General features: G+C 44.5%; 1 protein-coding gene and 1 pseudogene across 2 annotated transcripts; one reads left to right on the top strand and one right to left on the bottom strand.

Annotated features, from left to right (window-relative positions):
* LOC311099749 (uridine-cytidine kinase 1-like) lies at nucleotides 1–5,842 on the bottom strand. Its single transcript, XM_084140489.1, has 7 exons — nucleotides 5,671–5,842; nucleotides 5,217–5,376; nucleotides 2,508–2,604; nucleotides 1,036–1,178; nucleotides 800–894; nucleotides 508–556; nucleotides 1–342 (listed from the first exon to the last, which is right to left on the bottom strand). Exons 1-7 carry the CDS (start codon nucleotides 5,755–5,757, stop codon nucleotides 143–145), a joined length of 831 nt encoding a protein of 276 aa, XP_083996615.1. The 5' UTR covers nucleotides 5,758–5,842; the 3' UTR covers nucleotides 1–142.
* Nucleotides 5,843–7,850: 2,008 nt separating this feature from the next.
* On the top strand, nucleotides 7,851–10,592 carry LOC311099443 (annotated as a pseudogene). Its single transcript has 3 exons — nucleotides 7,851–8,181; nucleotides 8,535–9,540; nucleotides 9,700–10,592. The product of its transcript is annotated as an uncharacterized misc_RNA (transcript).
* Nucleotides 10,593–19,667: the final 9,075 nt, after the last annotated feature.

The following is a 19,667-nucleotide window of genomic DNA, read 5'->3' as shown; positions in this document are numbered from 1 at the left end:
GTCTGTCATAGTTGACGTGTACCTATGATGAAAATTACAGGCCTCTCTCATCTTTTTAAGTGGGAGAACTTGCACAATTGGTGGCTAACTAAATACTTTTTTTCCCCACTGTATATAGTAGACAGACTGACAGATTTTTGTCTCAGTGGGGGCGACTGCTGGGCTCCAGTAGGACCCTCTTCCCCGGGGGGAAGTTGGAGGTGCCGTTGGCCAGGTCCCCCTGCTCCGAGATGGCCCGCTTGAAGCCCCGGCTGTGCCCGTTGACCGCTCCTCCACGGTGCCACTTACAGAGGTCCCCATTCAGGATGTCCTGGATGTGCTGCACAATGAGGTTGATGGCCACTGAGGAGAGAAAGAGTCAGCTCAATACGAGAGGGAAGGGATGGAGAGTCTTCATGATTAATTTGACATTTTAGTAATTTAGCAGACGCTCTTATCCAGAGCGACTTACAATTAGTGAGTGCATACATTTTTCATACTGGCCCCCCGTAAGAGTGTTATTATTACCCATGTTGTCAACTCCTCGAGGAATAATGACGTCTGCATATTTCTTGGTCTGGGAAAAAAGGACAATTATCAATCTCATTTTGGTAGCTAATGCTCTGAAAAGACTGGATTTGGAGCAGAATATAATTGAGTCACATTTAAACGTCTCACTGATGTAAATCAGCTGACAATGTGTTAAATGTGTCATCTTTTGTGTCCATAATTAGGCCTATTAAAAACGAATTAACATGTCCATTATTTGTTTATGTATTATCAATAGTGTATTGTGAGTGTGGCAGCGCTGGACATTTACAGGCAAACAGAACTCCTCGAAGGCTGGCTTGACGAACATCGTGTATTGGGTGAGGATTTGCTCCAGGTCTCTGCCTCTCTTCATGTCCCGCAGAACTAAAGGTAAAAACCACAACAGCCAGATCAGGACCAAGACGTGACAAGTCCGTATATCAAAGACGCTAGTGAAAATGAGTATGGAAGTGCATATGACAATGTATAGATGGTACATCCCCTTATTTTGTGTGTCAGTAGTACCTCTGCGAGACAGCCTGACATCAGAGTCCGTGTCCACAAAGAGCTTCATGTGAAACATATCCCTCACTTCCTGAGAGTAGAAGACCAGGATCCCCTCAAACAGAACCACGTCAGCCGGGTACACCGTTATCCTGTCCTGCAGCCTGGACCACACACACACACAAACTAAGCAACACATTTAGTACACACAAAGAGGCAATCTATACACCGACTAACTTTCACATGAATGCATGCATGATTGGTATGTATACTGAACAAAAATATAAATGCAACAATTTCAAAGAGTCACACACAGTTGATATAAGGAAATCAGTCAATTGAAATAAATTCATTAGGCCCTAATCTATGGATTTCACATGACTGGGATTACAGATATTCAGCCGTTGGTCACAGATACCTTTAAATAAAGGTAGGGGCGTGGACCGGAAAACCAGTCCGTATCTGGTGTGACCACCATATGACTCATGCAGCGTGACATCTCCTTCGCATAGAGTTGATCAGGCTGTTGATTGTGGCATGTGGAATGTTGTTCCACTCTTCAATGGCTGTGCGAAGTTGTTGGATATTGGCGGGAACTGGAACACGCTGTCGATCCAGAGCATCCCAAACATGCTCAATGGGTATACAGGCCATGGAAGAACTGGGACATTTTCAGCTTCCAGGAACTGTGTACAGATCCTTGCGAAATGGGCCGTGCATTATGCTGAAACATGAAGTGATGGCGGCAGATGAATAGCACGAAAATGGGCCTCAGGATCTCGACACGGTATCTCTGTGCATTCAAATTGCCATCGATAAAATGCAATTGTGTTCGTTGTCCGTAGCTTATGCCTGCCCATACCATAACCCCACCGCCACCATGGGGCACTCTGTTCACAATGTTGACATCAGCAAACCGCTCGCCCACACAACGCCATACACGTGGTCTGCGGTTGTGAGGCCAGTTGGACGTACTGCCAAATTCTCTAAAACGATGTTGGAGGCGTCATATGGTAGAGAAATTAACATTAAATTATCTGGCAACAGCTCTGGTGGACATTCCTGTATTCAGGAATCTGTGGCCTTGTGTTGTGTGACAAAACTGCACATTTTAGAGTGGCCTTTTATTGTCCCCAGCACAAGGTGCACTTGTGTAATGATCATGCTGTTTAATCAGCTGCTTGATATGCCACACCTGTCAGGTGGATGGATTATCTGGACAAAGGATACATTCTCACTAACAGGGATGTAAACCAATTTGTGCACAACATTTGAGATAACTAAGCTATTTGAGCAAATGGAAAATTTCTGGGGTCTTTTATTTCTGCTCATGAAACATGGGACCAACACTTTACATGTTGCGTTTATATTTTTGTTCAATGTGTTTGCAGATGAGCTGGGTTAGACACGTCTTAGGTCAAAGGTCATGTCTTAGTTCAAGAAGGGCATTTCCAACTCAAGTGGTATGTTTCCATATGGAATGTTTGCCTCACCTCGAATGCGTGACAAAGTCATATGTCGGCACCTCCACCACTCTCCCCTCCACAATATCCTTCAGGGTTTGGTACATCAACTCGTTGTCGAAAGCATCTGTAATAAACATTGAGGTTATTCACTTTTTCCATCCAGATATGCATTTGTTTTATGTTCATAATAATAATGATCACTTAAGTTAAACTACAGTGTTCCCATCGTGGCTACAGTTAGAATAACATTTTCCAGTGTTTGATGTAAATGCCTTAATGAATTGAATTCATGTAATCTCAAATCAAATCACATTTTATTTGCCACATGCGCCGAATAATAGACATTACAGTGAAATTACTTACAAGCCCTTAACCAACAATGCAGTTTTTTAAAGAAAAATGTAAAATAAAAAAGTGCAAATAGTCCGGGTAGCCATGATTAGCTGTTCAGGAGTCTTATGGCTTGGGGGTAGAAGCTGTTGAGAAGCCTTTTGGACCTAGACTAAGCGCTCCGGTACCGCTTGCCGTGCGGTAGCAGAGAGAACAGTCTATGACTAGGGTGGCTTGAGTCTTTGACAATTTTTAGGGCCTTCCTCTGACACTGCCTGGTATAGAGGTCCTGGATGGCAGGAAGCATGACCCCAGTGATGTACTGGGCCGTACACACTACCCTCTGTAGTGCCTTGTGGTCGGAGACTGAGCAGTTGCCATACCAGGCGGTGATGCAACCAGTCAGGATGCTCTCGATGGTGCAGCTGTAGAACATTTTGAGGATCTAAGGACCCATGCCAAATCTTAACAGTGTCCTGAGGGGGAATAGGTTTTGTCGTACCCTCTTCACGACTGTCTTGGTGTGTTTGGACCATGATAGTTTGTTGGTGATGTGGACACCAAGGAACTTGAAGCTCTCAACCTGTTCCACTACAGCCCCGTCGATGAGAATGGGTGCGTGCTCAGTCCTCTTTTTTTTCCTGTAGTCCACAATCATCTCCTTTGTCTTGATCACATTGAGGGAGAGGTTGTTATCCTGGCACCACACGGCCAGGTCTCTGACCTCCTCCCTATAGGCTGTCTCATCGTTGTCGGTGATCAGGCCTACCACTGTTGTGTCGTCGGCAAACTTAATGATGGTGTTGGAGTCGTGCCTGACCATGCAGTCATGGGTGAACAGGGAGTACAGGAGGGGACTGAGCACGCACCCCTGAGGGGCCCCGTGTTGAGGATCAGCGTGGCAGACGTGTTGTTACCTACCCTTACCACCTGGGGGCGGCCCGTCAGGAAGTCCAGGCTCCAGTTGCAGAGGGAGGTGTTTAGTCCAGGATCCTTAGCTTAGTGACGAGCTTTGAGGGCACTATGGTGTTGAACGCTGAGCTGTAGTCAATGAATAGCATTCTCACGTAGGTGTTCCTCTTGTCCAGGTGGGAAAGGGCAGTGTGGAGTGCAATAGAGATTGCATCATCTGTGGAACTGTTGGGGCGGTATGCAAATTGGAGTGGGTGTAGGGTTTCTGGGATAATGGTGTTGATGTGAGCCATGAACAGCCTTTCAAAGCACTTCATGGCTACAGACGTGAGTGTTACGAGTCAGTAGTCATTTAGGCAGGTTATCTTAGTGTCCTTGGGCACAGGGACTATGGTGGTCTGCTTGAAACATGTTGGTATTACAGACTCAGTCAGGGACATGTTGAAAATGTCAGTGAAGACACTTGCCAGTTGGTCAGCACATGCTCAGAGTACACGTCCTGGTAATCCGTCTGGCCCTGCAGCCTTGTGAATGTTGACCTGCTTAAAAGTCTTACTCACATCGGCTACGGAGAGTGTGATCACATAGTCATCCGGAACAGCTGATGCTCTCATGCATGCTTCAGTGTTGCTTGCCTCGAAGCGAGCATAGAAGTGATTTAGCTCGTCTGGTAGGCTTGTGTCACTGGGCAGTTCGCGGCTGTGCTTCCCTTTGTAGTCTGTAATAGTTTTGAAGCCCTGCCACATCTGACGAGCGTCAGAGCCGGTGTAGTACGATTCAATCTTAGTCCTGTATTGACTCTTTGCCTGTTTGATGGTTCGTCGGAGGGCATAGCGGGATTTCTTATAAGCTTCCGGGTTAGAGTCCCGCTCTTTGAAAGCGGCAGCTCTACCCTTTAGCTCAGTGCGGATGTTGCCTGTAATCCATGGCTTCTGGTTGGGGTATGTACGTACGGTCACTGTGGGGACGACGTCATCTATGCACTTATTGATGAAGCCAGTGCCTGATGTGGTGTACTCCTCAATGCTATCTGAAGAATCCCGGAACATATTCCAGTCTGTGCTAGCAAAACATTCCTGTAGCTTAGCATCTGCGTCATCTGACCACTTTTTTTATTAACCGAGTCACTGGTGCTTCCTACTTTAGTTTTTGCTTATAAGCAGGAATCAGGAGGATAGAATTATGGTCAGATTTGCCAAATGGAGGGCGAGGGAGAGCTTTGTATGCATCTCTGTGTGTGGAGTAAAGGTGGTCTAGAGTTTTTTTTCCTCTGGTTGCACATTTAACATGCTGATAGAAATTAGGTAGAACAGATTTAAGTTTCCCTGCATTAAAGTCCCCGGCCACTAGGAGCGCTGCCTCTGGATGAGCGTTTTCCTGTCTGCTTATGGCCTTATACAGCTAGTGGGTGATAAGTGACTGATAGAGAGAGAGCTTATGTTATTGCAACGATTATACTTATGTTATTACAATATCCATACAGGCATGTAGTACCTGGGTGGTCAAAGTTGTACTGGCCCTTGAGTGCCTTGGCCTTCTGGTCAGGTGTCAAGACTTTGTAGAAGCTGTCTTGGCTGATGATGGCCACTTTCCTCTGACGATGGTCCACCTTGTTCTGGCCCAGCAACTCCATGATTTTGGCACATACTGTTGACTAAAAATCAGAAACCTAATTTCAGTTTGATTATAAGGTTGGAGCATAGCCATAGCAGAGTGGAGTAGCTGGCACATTTCAAAATGGTCAGACAGACAGAAAACAAGACAAAACAAGAGACATCCTGACATGCGTGTCTGCTGTCAGTTCATGGGGAAAAACTAAAAATAGCTAACGTTAGCTAGCTACTTTACTGATTGTTGAAACGACCTAGCTAACTAGCTAGATAGCTATTATTATGTAGCTAGCTAACGTTAGCTATTTTTAGTTTTTCCGTTTTTTAACGTTACCTACCTTGCCACTGGCAGTTCCTCCGCTAACACCGATCAGAAACGGATGGTGTCTTGGCCGCTCCATCTCGAGCGGTCTGGTAGCAGTCATGTCGGGTCAATTTTCGAAAAACAGCACGCTTTTTTTGCTAGTAAACCACCTTCCAAAACAATAATCTGTTCCCGTTCACATTTGTAAATACGCGAGAACACGGCCAAGCACTTCCTGGGGCAAAACTAAAGTTTGTTAAAACGTCAAAATAAGAGTCCTAATTTGAAACTCATTAAATAAGTGTGTTAATGCTGTAATGTTGCCATTATACATTCAATTGGCCACCATTCAGTTTTTATAATCATGTTCTATTGCTTAGGTATATTGTTTATCTGCTAGGTTTGTGCTTTAAAAACAACTGGGAACTGAAAAATACGAGGTCAAATCATGACTTCTTCAGGTTGGAAAGTCAGAGCTCGTTTTTTCCCAGTTGTCTTGAATGCACTGAAGTCGGAGGTTTTCCAGTTCCCAGTTTCCAGTTGGTTTGAACGCGCCAGGTGTCCCCCATATGACCTCACAATGATAATGAGTGACAAAAACCACCTGCGTCAGAGACGGTTTTTCAAAACTCTGCCTGCATCCTGAAGAGTAACTTATTTTTAGCTTACAATGTATACCATTGACAACTGGAATGAATCCTCATTGAAATTACAATAAGGTGCCTAGATTTTGTTCTTATGAATACATTTTTCTTTCTAATTGCAATTGTCCCATAATTTCTATAGACTTTTCTTAATTTCCACTTAGCTAAAATGATTTAATATCAAGGCTAAACTGATTGTGTGGACGAGAGCATCCTGACTGGTTGCATCACCGCCTGGTATGGCAACTGCTCGGCCTCCGACTTCAAGGCACTACAGAGGGTAGTGCGTACGGCCCAGTACATCACTGGGGCCAAGCTTCCTGCCATCCAGGACCTCTATTGATTTGATTTTTACAAAGTCCTATCGGTCCTGGTCACTATGTAGAGAATAGGGTGCCATTTTAGGACATAGTCCAAGAGACATTCTGGCCAGCAGAGGATACCAATTCATGATGTACAGTATCATTGACAGTAGCTGTGCAGTTATACACATTGTTACCGTATGGTTTTCATTATGTATATGAGCTTACTACTACAAAATATATTGTATTTCAAGTTAAAGGAAAACTCCACTCCAAAACTATATTTTGGTATTTGTTTCATTAGTCCATTGTTGATATAGTCCCAAAATGTTTTGCACGTCAGCAATCAAGTTCTCAAGATGTTTAACTTTCAAAATACAGAAATCTGACCTGTATGATGCATTTTGCATCATATGATGCTGCGTTTTGCAATGGACTAATGAAACAAATACCAAAAGGTAACAAAATATAGTTTTTGGGTGGAGTTTTCCTTTAACTGGGGTTGGTAATTGAAAATAAGCCTATATGGCTCATGTCTGGTGATTGGTTGTCTGTCAGGGTGGGTGTGGTCTCCCATAGCATCACATTACATCAGAATCGTGATGTCATAAACAACTGTGTTGACAGCCTAAAGGGTGTGGTCTCCCATAGCATCACATTACATCAGAATCGTGATGTCATAAACAACTGTGTTGACAGCCTAAATGGTTGGCCATAGCATTACTGTCACATTACGGCAACACTTGTAACTTGTCACTTACAAGTTCAATATAGGGTCAAAATCATTGCTATATTTTGGATGGTTATTTTGAAGTGCTTAGTGGTAAGTAGTTGTGACCACTGATTTAGTGCAAGTAGGCTTATTTAGTGGAACAATTTAATTGAGATTATTTAAATAATGTAAGAAGATTTTTAAGCCATAGTGGATCTTTTTCAGGATTACAGTAATTTAGGGAACTTTGGGAAAGTTCTCCTTCCCAAGGCTCGTCATAAGAATGGTTAGAATCCCATTTCTTTCTCACCACCTTCATAAAGTCAAAATCATAATTTTTACATCATTTTGAGCTTTTCTAAGATTGAAAATAACAAGCTTGTATCATGATAACCTCTACTCCCCTCATTACTGACTGCATGTTTGTCATTATTTTCATTTTTCTAGCCATGGGGAAATCAGACTGCACAGGACGATTCCCAAACTCCCCAGGCTCACAACACCCCAGCCTCACAACTCCTCAGAACTCCCCAGCCTCACTGTAAGGCCCAATCTGTATGCTAAATATATGACTTCCTCTTCTAAAGTGGTCCAAACTAACAATTCATGGTCAATCAGTGTAAAATGTATTGTACTAACTATGGCTTGATATAGTGTCAACATCATACTTTCTTGATACTTTATATCAATGGAATCCAATGGAAAGCACATAATAATCCAATGAGAAGGGGACCCAGGTTGAACTAGGCATGCGGGAGGATATCCATGATCTTGAGCTTGCCCATTGGCGATTGGCTAGAGAGACATGGAGAACTGAGCGAGGAAACATGAGGGAGATTAAGGCGCTGTATGGAGAAATATTTAGGCTGCACGAGTTGTTGGAGGAGGTAACAGCAGTTTTCTTAAATCAGACTTTCATATCAGTAGATAGTTGCTTTGCCCAATCCTGATACATGGAAATAAGATGTAAATAGTTAGAATAATAAAGAAAGAAAAACTGCACACTGGTAATAATCTTAGGAAGGTCCGCATTCTTGGAATAGAGTTGAAAAAGAATGGAAAATTATTATATTTTTCACCTTTATTCCAAGTGTGGCCCTTAACATTTTTCTAATAGGCAGAGATACAGTAATATAATGTATTTTCTCTATGAGATTTACTACCCATACACATAGAATTGTTTTAAGATAGTAATAACATCAAGCTATTAAGTAATAGAAATGTGTCTGTCATCATACAGAGTGGGGTGGATAAAGGACTGATCAAGCAGCGCTCCACCTCCTCCATTCTTCGGCCCATCTCCCCGACACTGCCAGCTCTCCCTAGGTACAACCTCCACAGGTACCTCGCCAACAGCCAATTGGAACCTGACCAGCATGCTTCCGCCACCCAGATGGACCCGGCTAAGAAACACTGCATCTTTTCCCCTCTGGGCACACAGAGCTGCACCTCCCCTGACAAACGGCCTCATACTCCATCCAAGATGTCCCGCCCGCACGCTTCACACCAATTTGCTGTCCCATCCCACCTCCTGGCTCCCGGCCCTCCTGCTAAGCTGAGGCAGCCACATCTGCCTGTCCACCCCAGGTCACCATTGACTGGCCAGGCAAAGGTCAAGGATGAGGTCAAAAGGCCAGAGATTGCATCATCTGAGGAATTGTCTAAGGAAGTTCAGCGGAGAGGTGCAGAAATTGCGAATATGTATAAAGCACAGCTGAAAGAGAGGATGGCCCAAAAGAGAAAGGAAGAGATTCTTAAGAAAAGGGAATATAAAGGACAATGACACTGAGGCCTCCTCCTCATCTGCTGGACAATCCAAGACCCCTGCCACAGCCCCCGAGTGCCCGGCCAGCCCAAAGGCCACCACAAATGCCAGACCAACGACCTTCCGAGAGGACACTCAGGGCGCCACACAGCAGGACCTGGCAGAGGTTGTGAATGTGGTCAACAGGCAATCATCTGACCTATACCTGCCTGACAACGTTCGTGAGGATTCACTCTCGCGAAGCTCCATTTACGAGGAGCTGTGCCCGCTCGCTCACAGGATGAACTCAGAAGCTGACTACATCATAGCACTCCGTATCACCACTGAGAAGGCTGTGTCCCCCTCATGCTCGTCTGAGGATGATTCATCTCAGACTGAGGACAAAAGTGAGGAGGTCAGTAGTGAAAGTGAGAGCATGAGTGATGAACAGCAGAGATGTATACACAGGGATGCTTATGGTGAGAGGGAGAGAAAAGAGATGGTCCTCTGTAGCTCAGCTGGTAGAGCACGGCGCTTGTAACGCCAAAGTAGTGGGTTCGATCCCCGGGACCACCCATACACAAAAATGTATGCACACATGACTGTAAGTCGCTTTGGATAAAAGCGTCTGCTAAATGGCATATTATTATTATTATTATAGATGACTAGTCATCTTAAGATGGAAGATGGATATGCTACCGTAAATGCAATGCCTATGATGGCGAGCCTAGGGAAAGAAGAACTTAATGCCATGAGCTACACAGAGAGGATAAAATATTTCAAGGACAAGGGTAAGAAAAATGAGGAGGTACTGAAAAAAATGGGAAAGGAGAAGCAAAAAGAGAGGAAGGCGGAGAAAGCCAGGGAAGAGGAGGACAAAAAGTGGGAGAAGAAGCAGCAGAAATTGGAAGAGGAGGAGAGAAAAAGGAAGGAGAAAAATGGAGAAAAAGTGGCCTGAGGAGGAGAAAAAGAGAAATAAAGAACAAATGAAGCGCCAGGATATTGAGCAAAAGGCCCACGAAAAAGAGGAGAAAAAGTGGGCAGAGGAAGAAAAGATAAAGAAAAAGAGGATGGAGGAGGAGAAAAAGAAAGAAAAGGAGAGAATGAAGAAGCTGGAGATGGAGCAAAAGGCACAAGAAAAAGAGGAGAAAAAGAGGAAAGAGGAGGAGAAAAGGAGATTGAAGATTGTAAAGGAACAAGAGAAGGAGGAGCAGAAAAGGCGGCAAAGGATACGAGACGAGGATAAGAGGAGAGACAAACTTCAAAGAATAAAAGACGATGAGGCCAGGTTCAAGATGGAGATGGAGAAACTGTATGAGAGAGAAGAGAGGAATGCACAGATTGAGAGAGAAGAGGCGTGCGCTGTATGAGAAAAAACGACAGAGAGCAAAACAGGTGGTGGCATACGAGGTCACAGCGTCTACATCTGACGCCTCTGTGTGGAGGGACGGGAGGGAGCAGCGGCCAGAGACTGCTCGCCCACAGTCTGTGAAGAAGAGACCAAGGAAGAAGCAGAAGAAAGAGGTGGACGAGGCGTGGACACATTTTGAGTAGATGACAAAAGAAAAGGGTGCAGACAAAGGAAAAAGGAAATTGACAAATCAATGCTCCTGGGTATGTAAAAAAGAAAAAAAAAGGAAAAACAAATAAACTAGAAAGGGAACAAAAACTATACAGAGCAAGGTATGAGGGTGAAGAGGAAAAACATGAGAGAGGAGGAAAGGAGTCTATCGCGGAGAATATCCTGAACGGTTCTCCTGGCAGATGTACCACCACCCAGCTCCGCCAAAAGTGGAGGATCATTGGCGTCGTCAAGCAGGTCCTGTGGGAGACGAGGAACATCAGGGTCTACCAACCGAACAACCCTGAATATGAGGATCACCATTCTCCTCAGGGATCACCCCGTCACAGACTTTCACAAAAACCCGGACCAGGCAAGAGCGGTATGGGGGGGTGGCAAGATGGAAGGACATTAACATCTAAACTGCCCTCCATGCTGCCCGGATCCCAGACCCGTCCTTCAGCCTCATCGCAGCATTGCTCCTTCACCACGCCCCACGTCACTCTCCACCCCCAGCCCTTCACCCTGGGTGAGAAGGCCACGGGGAGTGCCACCACTGACCTCTGGGTCTAGGGCTTCCTTGTGTGCCTGCTTGCTCCTCAGGTTGCCTTTCCTCCCCTTTATAGATCCAACACCAATTCCAGACCCAGCACCAACCCAGTTCCCGGTATCCAGCACCAGAACACTGGAAGAGACACGGAGGAGAGACCAAAGATCGGACCTTCACCCGGAGCGAGCAGGCCACAGGGCAGTGCCACCACCAACCTCCGGGTGTAGGGATTCCTTGTGTGCCTGCTTGCTCCTCGGGTTGTCCTTCCTCCCATCTGCAGATCCAGCACCAGTCCCAGCACTAATCCCAGCACCAGACCACCACTCGAGGTGTGGAGGAGGGACCAAAGATCGAACTTTCACACAGAGCGAGCAGGCCTCAGGAAGGTGCTAGCCCTGACCTTACGGTCGTGGACTCCCTTGTGTGCCTGCTTGTGCCTCAGGTTGTCATTCCTCCCCTCTACAGACCCAGATCCGACCCAGCACCTGCACCAACACCAGTTCCCGGTTCCTGTTTCCCGGTTCCCGTTTCCTGTCCCAGTACTAGTCCCGGTCCCAGCACCAGCACGGTTTCCAGCCCCGGCCACAGCACCAGCACCAACCCTGGTTTTTCCAGTTCCATCCCCGATACCGGCACCAACCCTTTCACCAACCCCGGACACAGCAGCGTCAAACAATTGCCACCTCCTTCCAGCCACTACCAGCCCAGACAGATGGCATTTGATGTCGAACATCTGAAGCATATAGGAAAGGATGGGAGTGAGGGAGGGAGGAAGGGAGGGGAGGAGTTTGATGAGTACATTAGGTAAGATCTTACTATCAAAGCCTGTTCTCTGTAGAGCTGTATTACTGTTGATATAAGTGCATCTATCCAATGTCTTTCACTGACCTAATTCCTGACCTCATGTGATTATTGTTTTACAGGAGTGCTGTATGATCAGCTTCGGTATGGATTGACAGCATTGCTTCCAGAGAAGAGGACACTATGGGAGAGTGTCTATGATAGGCAGTTTGCCATGGCCCTAAATGGGCTTTTGGATGTTTATTTTGTCCTCAAAACAGACGGTGGCATATGAGGTCACGTTATCTGTTGAAGCATCAATAGGAGAGGATGAAAGGGAGGGAGGCAGGAGGAGGAAAACACAGAAGAACAGATGAGGTAAGAGTTTGGGCTTGTGAGAGGATGGGAGCTCTAGAACTGGGCTTCATGATTGGACATTGTGAATTACTGTATGTGTATGAATGCATTCATCCAATGTCTTTCAACTAAAAAACTAAATTTCCTGACATGTTTTTGTTTGTTTTACAGAAGCACCGTATGATCACATTCTGTATGGATTGAAGGCATTGCTTCTAATGAGCGACTGGAGGACACCATGGAGAAAGAGGGAGTGTCCATGATAGGCAGTTTGCCATGGACCTAAATGGGCTTTTGGATCTTTATTTTTCCTATATCATATAACTTCGCAATAAAAATGAATTGCAAGCATCAGCCTTTTCTGTTTGAGTGTGACCAGTGCAGTAGTAGTTGTAGGATTGGTGTAAACTCATATTGTCTCTTCACTGCCTCAGCATACCACACCTTCTGTTCTATTCTGACCCTGGCAACCTCAACCTGTCTCTCTTGCACCGGGCACTTCTGATCCCCAGCAACATGGGCACCCCCACAATTGACACAGTTTTTTCCACTGATCCTACACATTCCTTTGTCCCATGCCTTCCTGCACACTTCTCACATCTTGGAATCTCCCTCCTACACACTGCTGCAACATAATTATAAGCTTGGCATCTGAACACCTTAGTGGGTTCGGCACAAAAGCTCTCACTGAATAACTGACATATCCTAACATGACTTTATCAGGTAAAGACTGCTTCAAAACTCAAAAGGACAGACAATGTCTTCTCAGTTTCACCACGCTCGCCACCGGGTCTGCGTCGCACCAAAATAGTGTTCGTCAGACACAGGGAATTTTCAATTTCAGTCCACCTCAACACTTAACGCCACCCCAGTAATCATTCCTTATAAAAAGACACCATGCTCTGGAGTGCAAAGCAAGTCACAGGTCTTGTCCCCAGTCACGTGACATGATGCGCCCGCTCCCTCGGGACGGAAGAAACAATGAAAATCATCAGAAGTCCACTTCGAGCTACCTTCACCGATTTAACAGTCCCCAACTTATTTTCTACACAGCCTGAGACTACATATGGATCAGCCAAAAGACAGGGATCCACTTTCTTCAAAAATGTCACTCCCACTGGGCCCGAATCATCCTTTGCATGACCATCGCGGCGAAGCTCGGACTCAGAGGTCTTCACCACACCTTCCACCACAGGTAATTCATCCTCACTCTCATCAGGTTCAATTTCTGCACCATCAGAGACCGCAGAACACAATTTGTACTTGACGCCATTCTTCCTCAACACACATCTTCCCACTGCACTCTGCTCTTCTCCTTCTTCCTCGCTGTCCTTAACCACGTCTATCCATTCACCACACTCTTGCCAAGCCTTCATCTACTGTATTGCTTGCAGAGCACACACCGATGCCGTTTCTCTAACAGCCACCTGTTCCTTAGCCCAATTTACAAGTCTGACTATCTCTGGGCTCTCTATGCTTCTCCTTTTTCCTTCGGGGTTGCATGTCTCTCCACCTGGTGGATAGGCTTCTCTCACTGATCTATAATAAGAGTCTTCTCTTCGAAACCATTCTTATGGTGCTTTCAAGACAACTGGGTACTCTGAAAAAAACACGGTCAAATCATGACATCAGTGATCTTCAGGTTGGAAAGTCGGAGCTCTAGAAAGAGGCCAGAGTTCCCGACATGGAATTCTGAGTTGGATGACTGTTCAAATTGATTTTTCCCAGTCTGAGATCGTTTTATATAAATAATAATAATAATATGCCATTTAGCAGACGCTTTTATCCAAAGCGACTTACAGTCATGCGTGCATACATTTTTGTGTATGGGTGGTCCCGGGGATCGAACCCACTACCTTGGCGTTACAAGCGCCGTGCTCTACCAGCTGAGCTACAGAGTTTTGCTTGACCACACTGAAGGCAGAGATCTCTGAGTTGTTTTGAAGGCGGCATTATTATACAGTGCATTCGGAAAGTATTCAGACCCCTTGACTTTTTCCACATTCTGTTACGTTACAGCCTTATTCTAAAATGGGTTCAATTGTTTTTTTTCCTCATCAATCTACACACAATACCCCATAATGACAAACAAAAACAGGTTTTCTGAGGCTGGTAATGGTATTTTACCAAATAGGGCTATCTTCTGTATACCACCCCTACCTTGTCACAACACAACTGATTGGCTCAAACGCATTAAGAAATAAAGAAATTCCACAAATGCACTTTTAACAAGGCACACATGTTAATTGAAATGCATTCCAGTTGACTACCTCATGAAGCTGGTTGAGGGAATGCCAAGAGTGTGCAAAGCTGTCATCAAGGCAAAGGGTGGCTACTTTGAAGAATCTCAAATATAAAACATATTTGATTTGTTTAACACTTTTTTGGTTACTAAATGATTCCATATGTGTTATTTCATCATTTTTATGTATTCACTATTACTCTACAGTGTAGAAAATAGTCAAAATAAAGAAAATCACTTGAATGAGTAGGTGTGTCCAAACTTTTGACTGGTACTAATATATATATATATTATTCCTTAGTCTACTTTTAATAGAGTCCCAAAACATTGTGCATGTCAACAGTCAAGTTTCTAGTATAAATTGCTCAGTTTCCTGATGCCCAAAATCAAGCAAGAGCAAAATAGTACTAATGGTAACAGTACTAAAACCTTATATTTCTGGTCAGGATAAAGACAGACAGTTTTGCTAAGCTCATGAGGCATTTAAACGTTATATTATTCTAAATCAATGGGTAAATATCAATAATTGAAATGACCATTGAATAGCTTACCAAGTTCCAGACTGTAGCTTTAAGTTTGGATGATTGTGTGTTAGTGCACAGACTGTTTCTGTGAATAAGAAAGAGAGAGATTCAACAAGCCGCTATTGTACAATTCAGGAATGCACATACAAAGTTTGAATTCAATGTGACATCCACAGAATCAAGAGAATTCTGAATTCACAACAGCTTTGTTGTGTTCTCCTCACATAGGGAAGAGCATGAAGCAACTGACTATGCTATGTTTGTTGCCATCATCCCAGAGCCTGAAGTCATTCCATAGACGCGTGGAGACCACATCTCCTTTCTCTAGCAACAGAGCCACTGAATTGGACACATACTGTTGAAGTCGGAAGTTTACATACACTTAGGTTGGAGTCATTAAAACTTGTTTTTCAACCACTCCACAAATGTCTTGTTAACAAACTATAGTTTTGGCAAGTTGGTTAGGACATCTACTTTGTGCATGACACAAGTAATTTTTCCAACAATTGTTTACAGACAGATTATTTCACTTATAATTCACTTTATCACAATTCCAGTGGGTCAGAAGTTTACATACACTAAGTTGACGGTGCCTTTAAACAGCTTGGAAAATTCCAGAAAATTATGTCATGGCTTTAGAAGCTTCTGATAGGCTAATTGACATAATTTGAGTCAATTGGAGGTGTACCTACGGATGTATTTCAAGGCCTACCTTCAAACTCAGTGCCTCTTTGCTTGACATCATGGGAAAATCAAAAGAAATCAGCCAAGACCTCAGAAAAAACATTGTAGACCTCCACAAGTCTGGTTCATCCTTGGGAGCAATTTCTAAACGCCTGAAGGTACCACGTTCATCTGTACAAACAATAGTACGCAAGTATAAACACCATGGGACCACGCAGCCGTCATACCACTCAGGAAGTAGACGCGTTCTGTCTCCTAGAGATGAACGTACTTTGGTGCAAATCAATCCCAGAACAACAGCAAAGAACCTTGTGAAGATGCTGGAGGAGACAGGTACAAATGTATCTATATCCACAGTAAAACAAGTCCTATATCGACATACCCTGAAAGGCCGCTCAGCAAGGAAGAAGCCACTGCTCCAAAACCACCATAAAAAAGCAAAACTACGGTTTGCAACTGCACATGGGGACAAAGATCATACTTTTTGGAGAAATGTCCTCTGGTCTGATGAAACAAAAATAGAACTGTTTGGCCATAATGACCATTGTTATGTTTGGAGGAAAAAGGGGGTTGCTTGCAAGCCGAAGAACACCATCCCAACTGTGAAGCACGGGGAAGCAGCATCATGCTGTGGGGGTGCTTTGCTGCAGGAGGGACTGGTGCACTTCACAAAATAGATGGCATCATGAGGAAGGAAAATTATGTGGATATATTGAAGCAACATCTCAAGACATCAGTCAGGAAGTTAAAGCTTGGTCGCAAATGGGTCTTCCAAATGGACAATGACCCCAAGCATACTTCCAAAGTTGTGGCAAATTGGCTTAAGGACAACAAAGTCAAGGTATTGGAGTGGCAATCACAAAGCCCTGACCTCAATCCTATAGAAAATGTGTGGGCAGAACTGAAAAAGTGTGCGAGCAAGGAGGCCTACAAACCTGACTCAGTTACACCAGTTCTGTCAGGAGGAATGGGCCAAAATTCACCCAACTTATTGTGGGAAGCTTGTGGAAGGCTACCTGAAACGTTTGACCCAAGTTAAACAATTTAAAGGCAATGCTACCAAATACTAATTGAGTACACTTCTGACCCACTGGGAATGTGATGAAAGAAATAAAAGCTGAAATAAATAATTCTCTCTACTATTATTCAGACATTTCACATTCTTAAAATAAAGTGGTGATCCTAACTGACCTAAGACAGGGAATCATTACTAGGATATCAGGAATTGTGAAAAACAGAGTTTAAATGTATTTGGCTAAGGTGTATGTTAACTTCCGACTTCAACTGTAATTATTGCTTCCATTGTGATTGTGATTACTTGTCAAAAGTAGAAGCTGGCCACTCTTCAGTAAATATACAGCAACGCCTACGTTTTTGCAGTTGTCCATGCCAATTCATTTCATGTGTTAGACTCCTCTTACTGGTGCTGTGAAGGCCCCTGTAACAGGGTTGTAGGCATTGCCAATGTTAGTGATGACATTGGTGTAGTCCCATGGTTCTACCTAAAGCAAAAGAGAAGGCCATCTTTGGTCAGTCCGCGTTCACTCTCTTCAGTTCCTTCACCTCTCTCACTGGCACTCAGTCTGGCCCCCATGGCAGACAACTCTGCCTCTTGATCTTTGTTTTGCTTTGTTTTGCTTCTCAACGGCAGCCATTAAGGCTTTGTTCTCTTTCTTCAATCCATCGATCGTGTTCTTGTGGCTCTGCAGTTCAGTATTGGTGATGCTCAGCTCCTCTCGCCTCTCTCTCACTGGCCACCTGTCTGGCTAAAACTTTGTTCTCACTCTTCAGTTCGCCCACCTGGCTCTCACTGGCTGTCATTCTGGCCTCCATGTACATCAGCTTCATTCTCTGCTTCACCATCATATCTCTCAACGCTCTCAGCTCAGCCCAGACATCAGGTTGGTTTGTCTGTAGCTTCAGTCCTGTGACCCTGTTGAGTGATGTAATTATGTCAGACCCCACAACTCTCTCCCTGAGCCCATACTCCAGACAAACAGAACAGCAACACCATCAGAGCTATAGCACCCCTCATTCTGAAACAATGCATTTTCAGAATGTATGTAGTCTGTTAGGCTCAGTCCCCTGCTTTATATACACACTGGTCATGGTGAACTTTAACAGGTGTCCTCAGTGGAACATTTTGCAAACATAGCCAAGGACTTTGTGTGATGTAACAGAACACAGATAAATATTACTCCATGTGACACATCATTCAAATTTGGGGTAGTTTAAGGCCATGGGAATATCACAGCTGTAGTATAGAATAAGACAGAGTGACATGCTATAGCAGAGGTAAAGGTTGGTACACACTGTGACATCACACTGGAGCAAAACAGAGTTTAGCACTTTTTGTTTACAGCTATTATGATTCACAGCTCTGTGACCCCAACCTTGGTTTTACTCTGTCTTCCCCCTCAGACACTGGCTAAGAATTGGAAAGCGGAAGCTCCTAGAACCAACTTCCTGCTTAGGGTTCAATCGAAGAGTGAGAACCTGTTGCTGTGCTACCAGACAGACTGGCAGCGGCGGCTGCTCCGGCAGTATGGCAAGGAGGTGTGCTTCCTGGAGAAGGCGCCTCACCCTGCCGCTCTTTTTCCTGTGCGTACACACCAAAGTGAGCATAGCGCCCATAGGCCTGTTCATGGTGTAGTCAAAGAGCGCCGAGGCCCTGGGGTAAGCGCTGGGGGTGTTCAGGCAGTGGAACCGGGGTTGGAGCCCTGGCTACGTCCTCATCAATCACTGCCCTGTGGAGATGCAGGCAGTGGAGGCCGCATTCACAGGTGAATAGTGGTGGTGTGTTAATGTTAGCTATAAGGCGGAGAAAAGCAAGCTAGCTTCATAATGTGCTCTCCACACTGTTGGCTCTGTTTGTGAGTTTCAGGATATTTTGGGGATAAGACCAGTTGGTTAAGAAAGATATTTAACCTGTAACAATCTATAACATTATCTAAGTACTAGAGGATGAACACACAGAAAGAGGGGGTTAGTCAGCTAATAATGGACAATTTCTCATTCCAATCTCAGGTGCTCAGGCTATCTTCAGCGATCACCTGCGGGAGAGGACCTGGACCAAGTGGCTGAGCAACTGGTCCCGAGCCATCACCAACCAGGAGGGGATATTTGCTATGAGAGCATGGCGCTTGTAACGCCAGGGTAGTGGGTTCGATCCCCGGGACCACCCATACGTTATTTATTTTTTGATGCGCACATGACTAAGTCGCTTTGGATAAAAGCGTCTGCTAAATGGCATATTATTATTATTTATTATTATTATTATTATTATTATGACGAAGGCCATCACTGGAGCCATTACCAGAGTGCAACACCAGGAGGCAGCAGAACACCTCAGCAGAGCCCTATCTGGCTGGAGAAGAGACAACTCTTCAAGAACTGGTTCACTAACATGTGAAATGAAATCACATTTATTTATAAAGCACTTTTAAACATCAGCAGATGTCACAGAGTGCTTATACACAAACCCAGCCTAAAACCACAAACGGCAAGCAATGCATATGCGGCTGTCAGAGGAGAAGTAGTGCACGTCAATTAATTACATCACAGGGGCAAGGGTGGCATGTTCTGGACCTGCTCTGTCATTACCTCAGTATTAATGAAGGTCACGGTGGTTAGAGGTAAAGCAGATCTTAGACCTTTGCTTTCATTCTGGAGCAAACAGCATGTTTCAACCACATATGTATACTGTCTGTAAAAGTAACAACTCCACAATAGCAAGTGTTATTTTTTGCTAGCTATATAGCCATAATATCTAGCTATAGATCCATATCCATAATTTGATAGCTCTATATCCATAATGTCTATTCTAGTCTAATAACACAGACAAAAGGGTTAGCAACATGCTCTTGTGTTTTGTTTTTGTTCATTCAGAGATGGTTGAGCGATGTGAGGGATGACATCGTCAACTTTGTGT

The sequence above is a fragment of the Coregonus lavaretus genome, assembly GCF_964263955.1.
Source record: "Coregonus lavaretus genome assembly, chromosome: 24".
Classification (NCBI taxonomy): Eukaryota; Metazoa; Chordata; class Actinopteri; order Salmoniformes; family Salmonidae; genus Coregonus; species Coregonus lavaretus.
Note: the sequence above shows the minus strand (reverse complement) of the source record. Positions and strands in the feature narration are given on the sequence as shown.

Excerpts from the sequence above, each read along its gene's own strand:
- LOC311099749 (XM_084140489.1), bottom strand. The coding sequence starts at position 5,757 with ATGACTGCTACCAGACCGCTCGAGATGGAGCGGCCAAGACACCATCCG. Across the intron at positions 5,377-5,670 it reads GAGGAACTGCCAGTGGCAAG|TCAACAGTATGTGCCAAAAT; the intron begins GTAGGTAACGTT and ends TCTGATTTTTAG. Across the intron at positions 1,179-2,507 it reads GACTTTGTCACGCATTCGAG|GCTGCAGGACAGGATAACGG; the intron begins GTGAGGCAAACA and ends TGTGTGGTCCAG.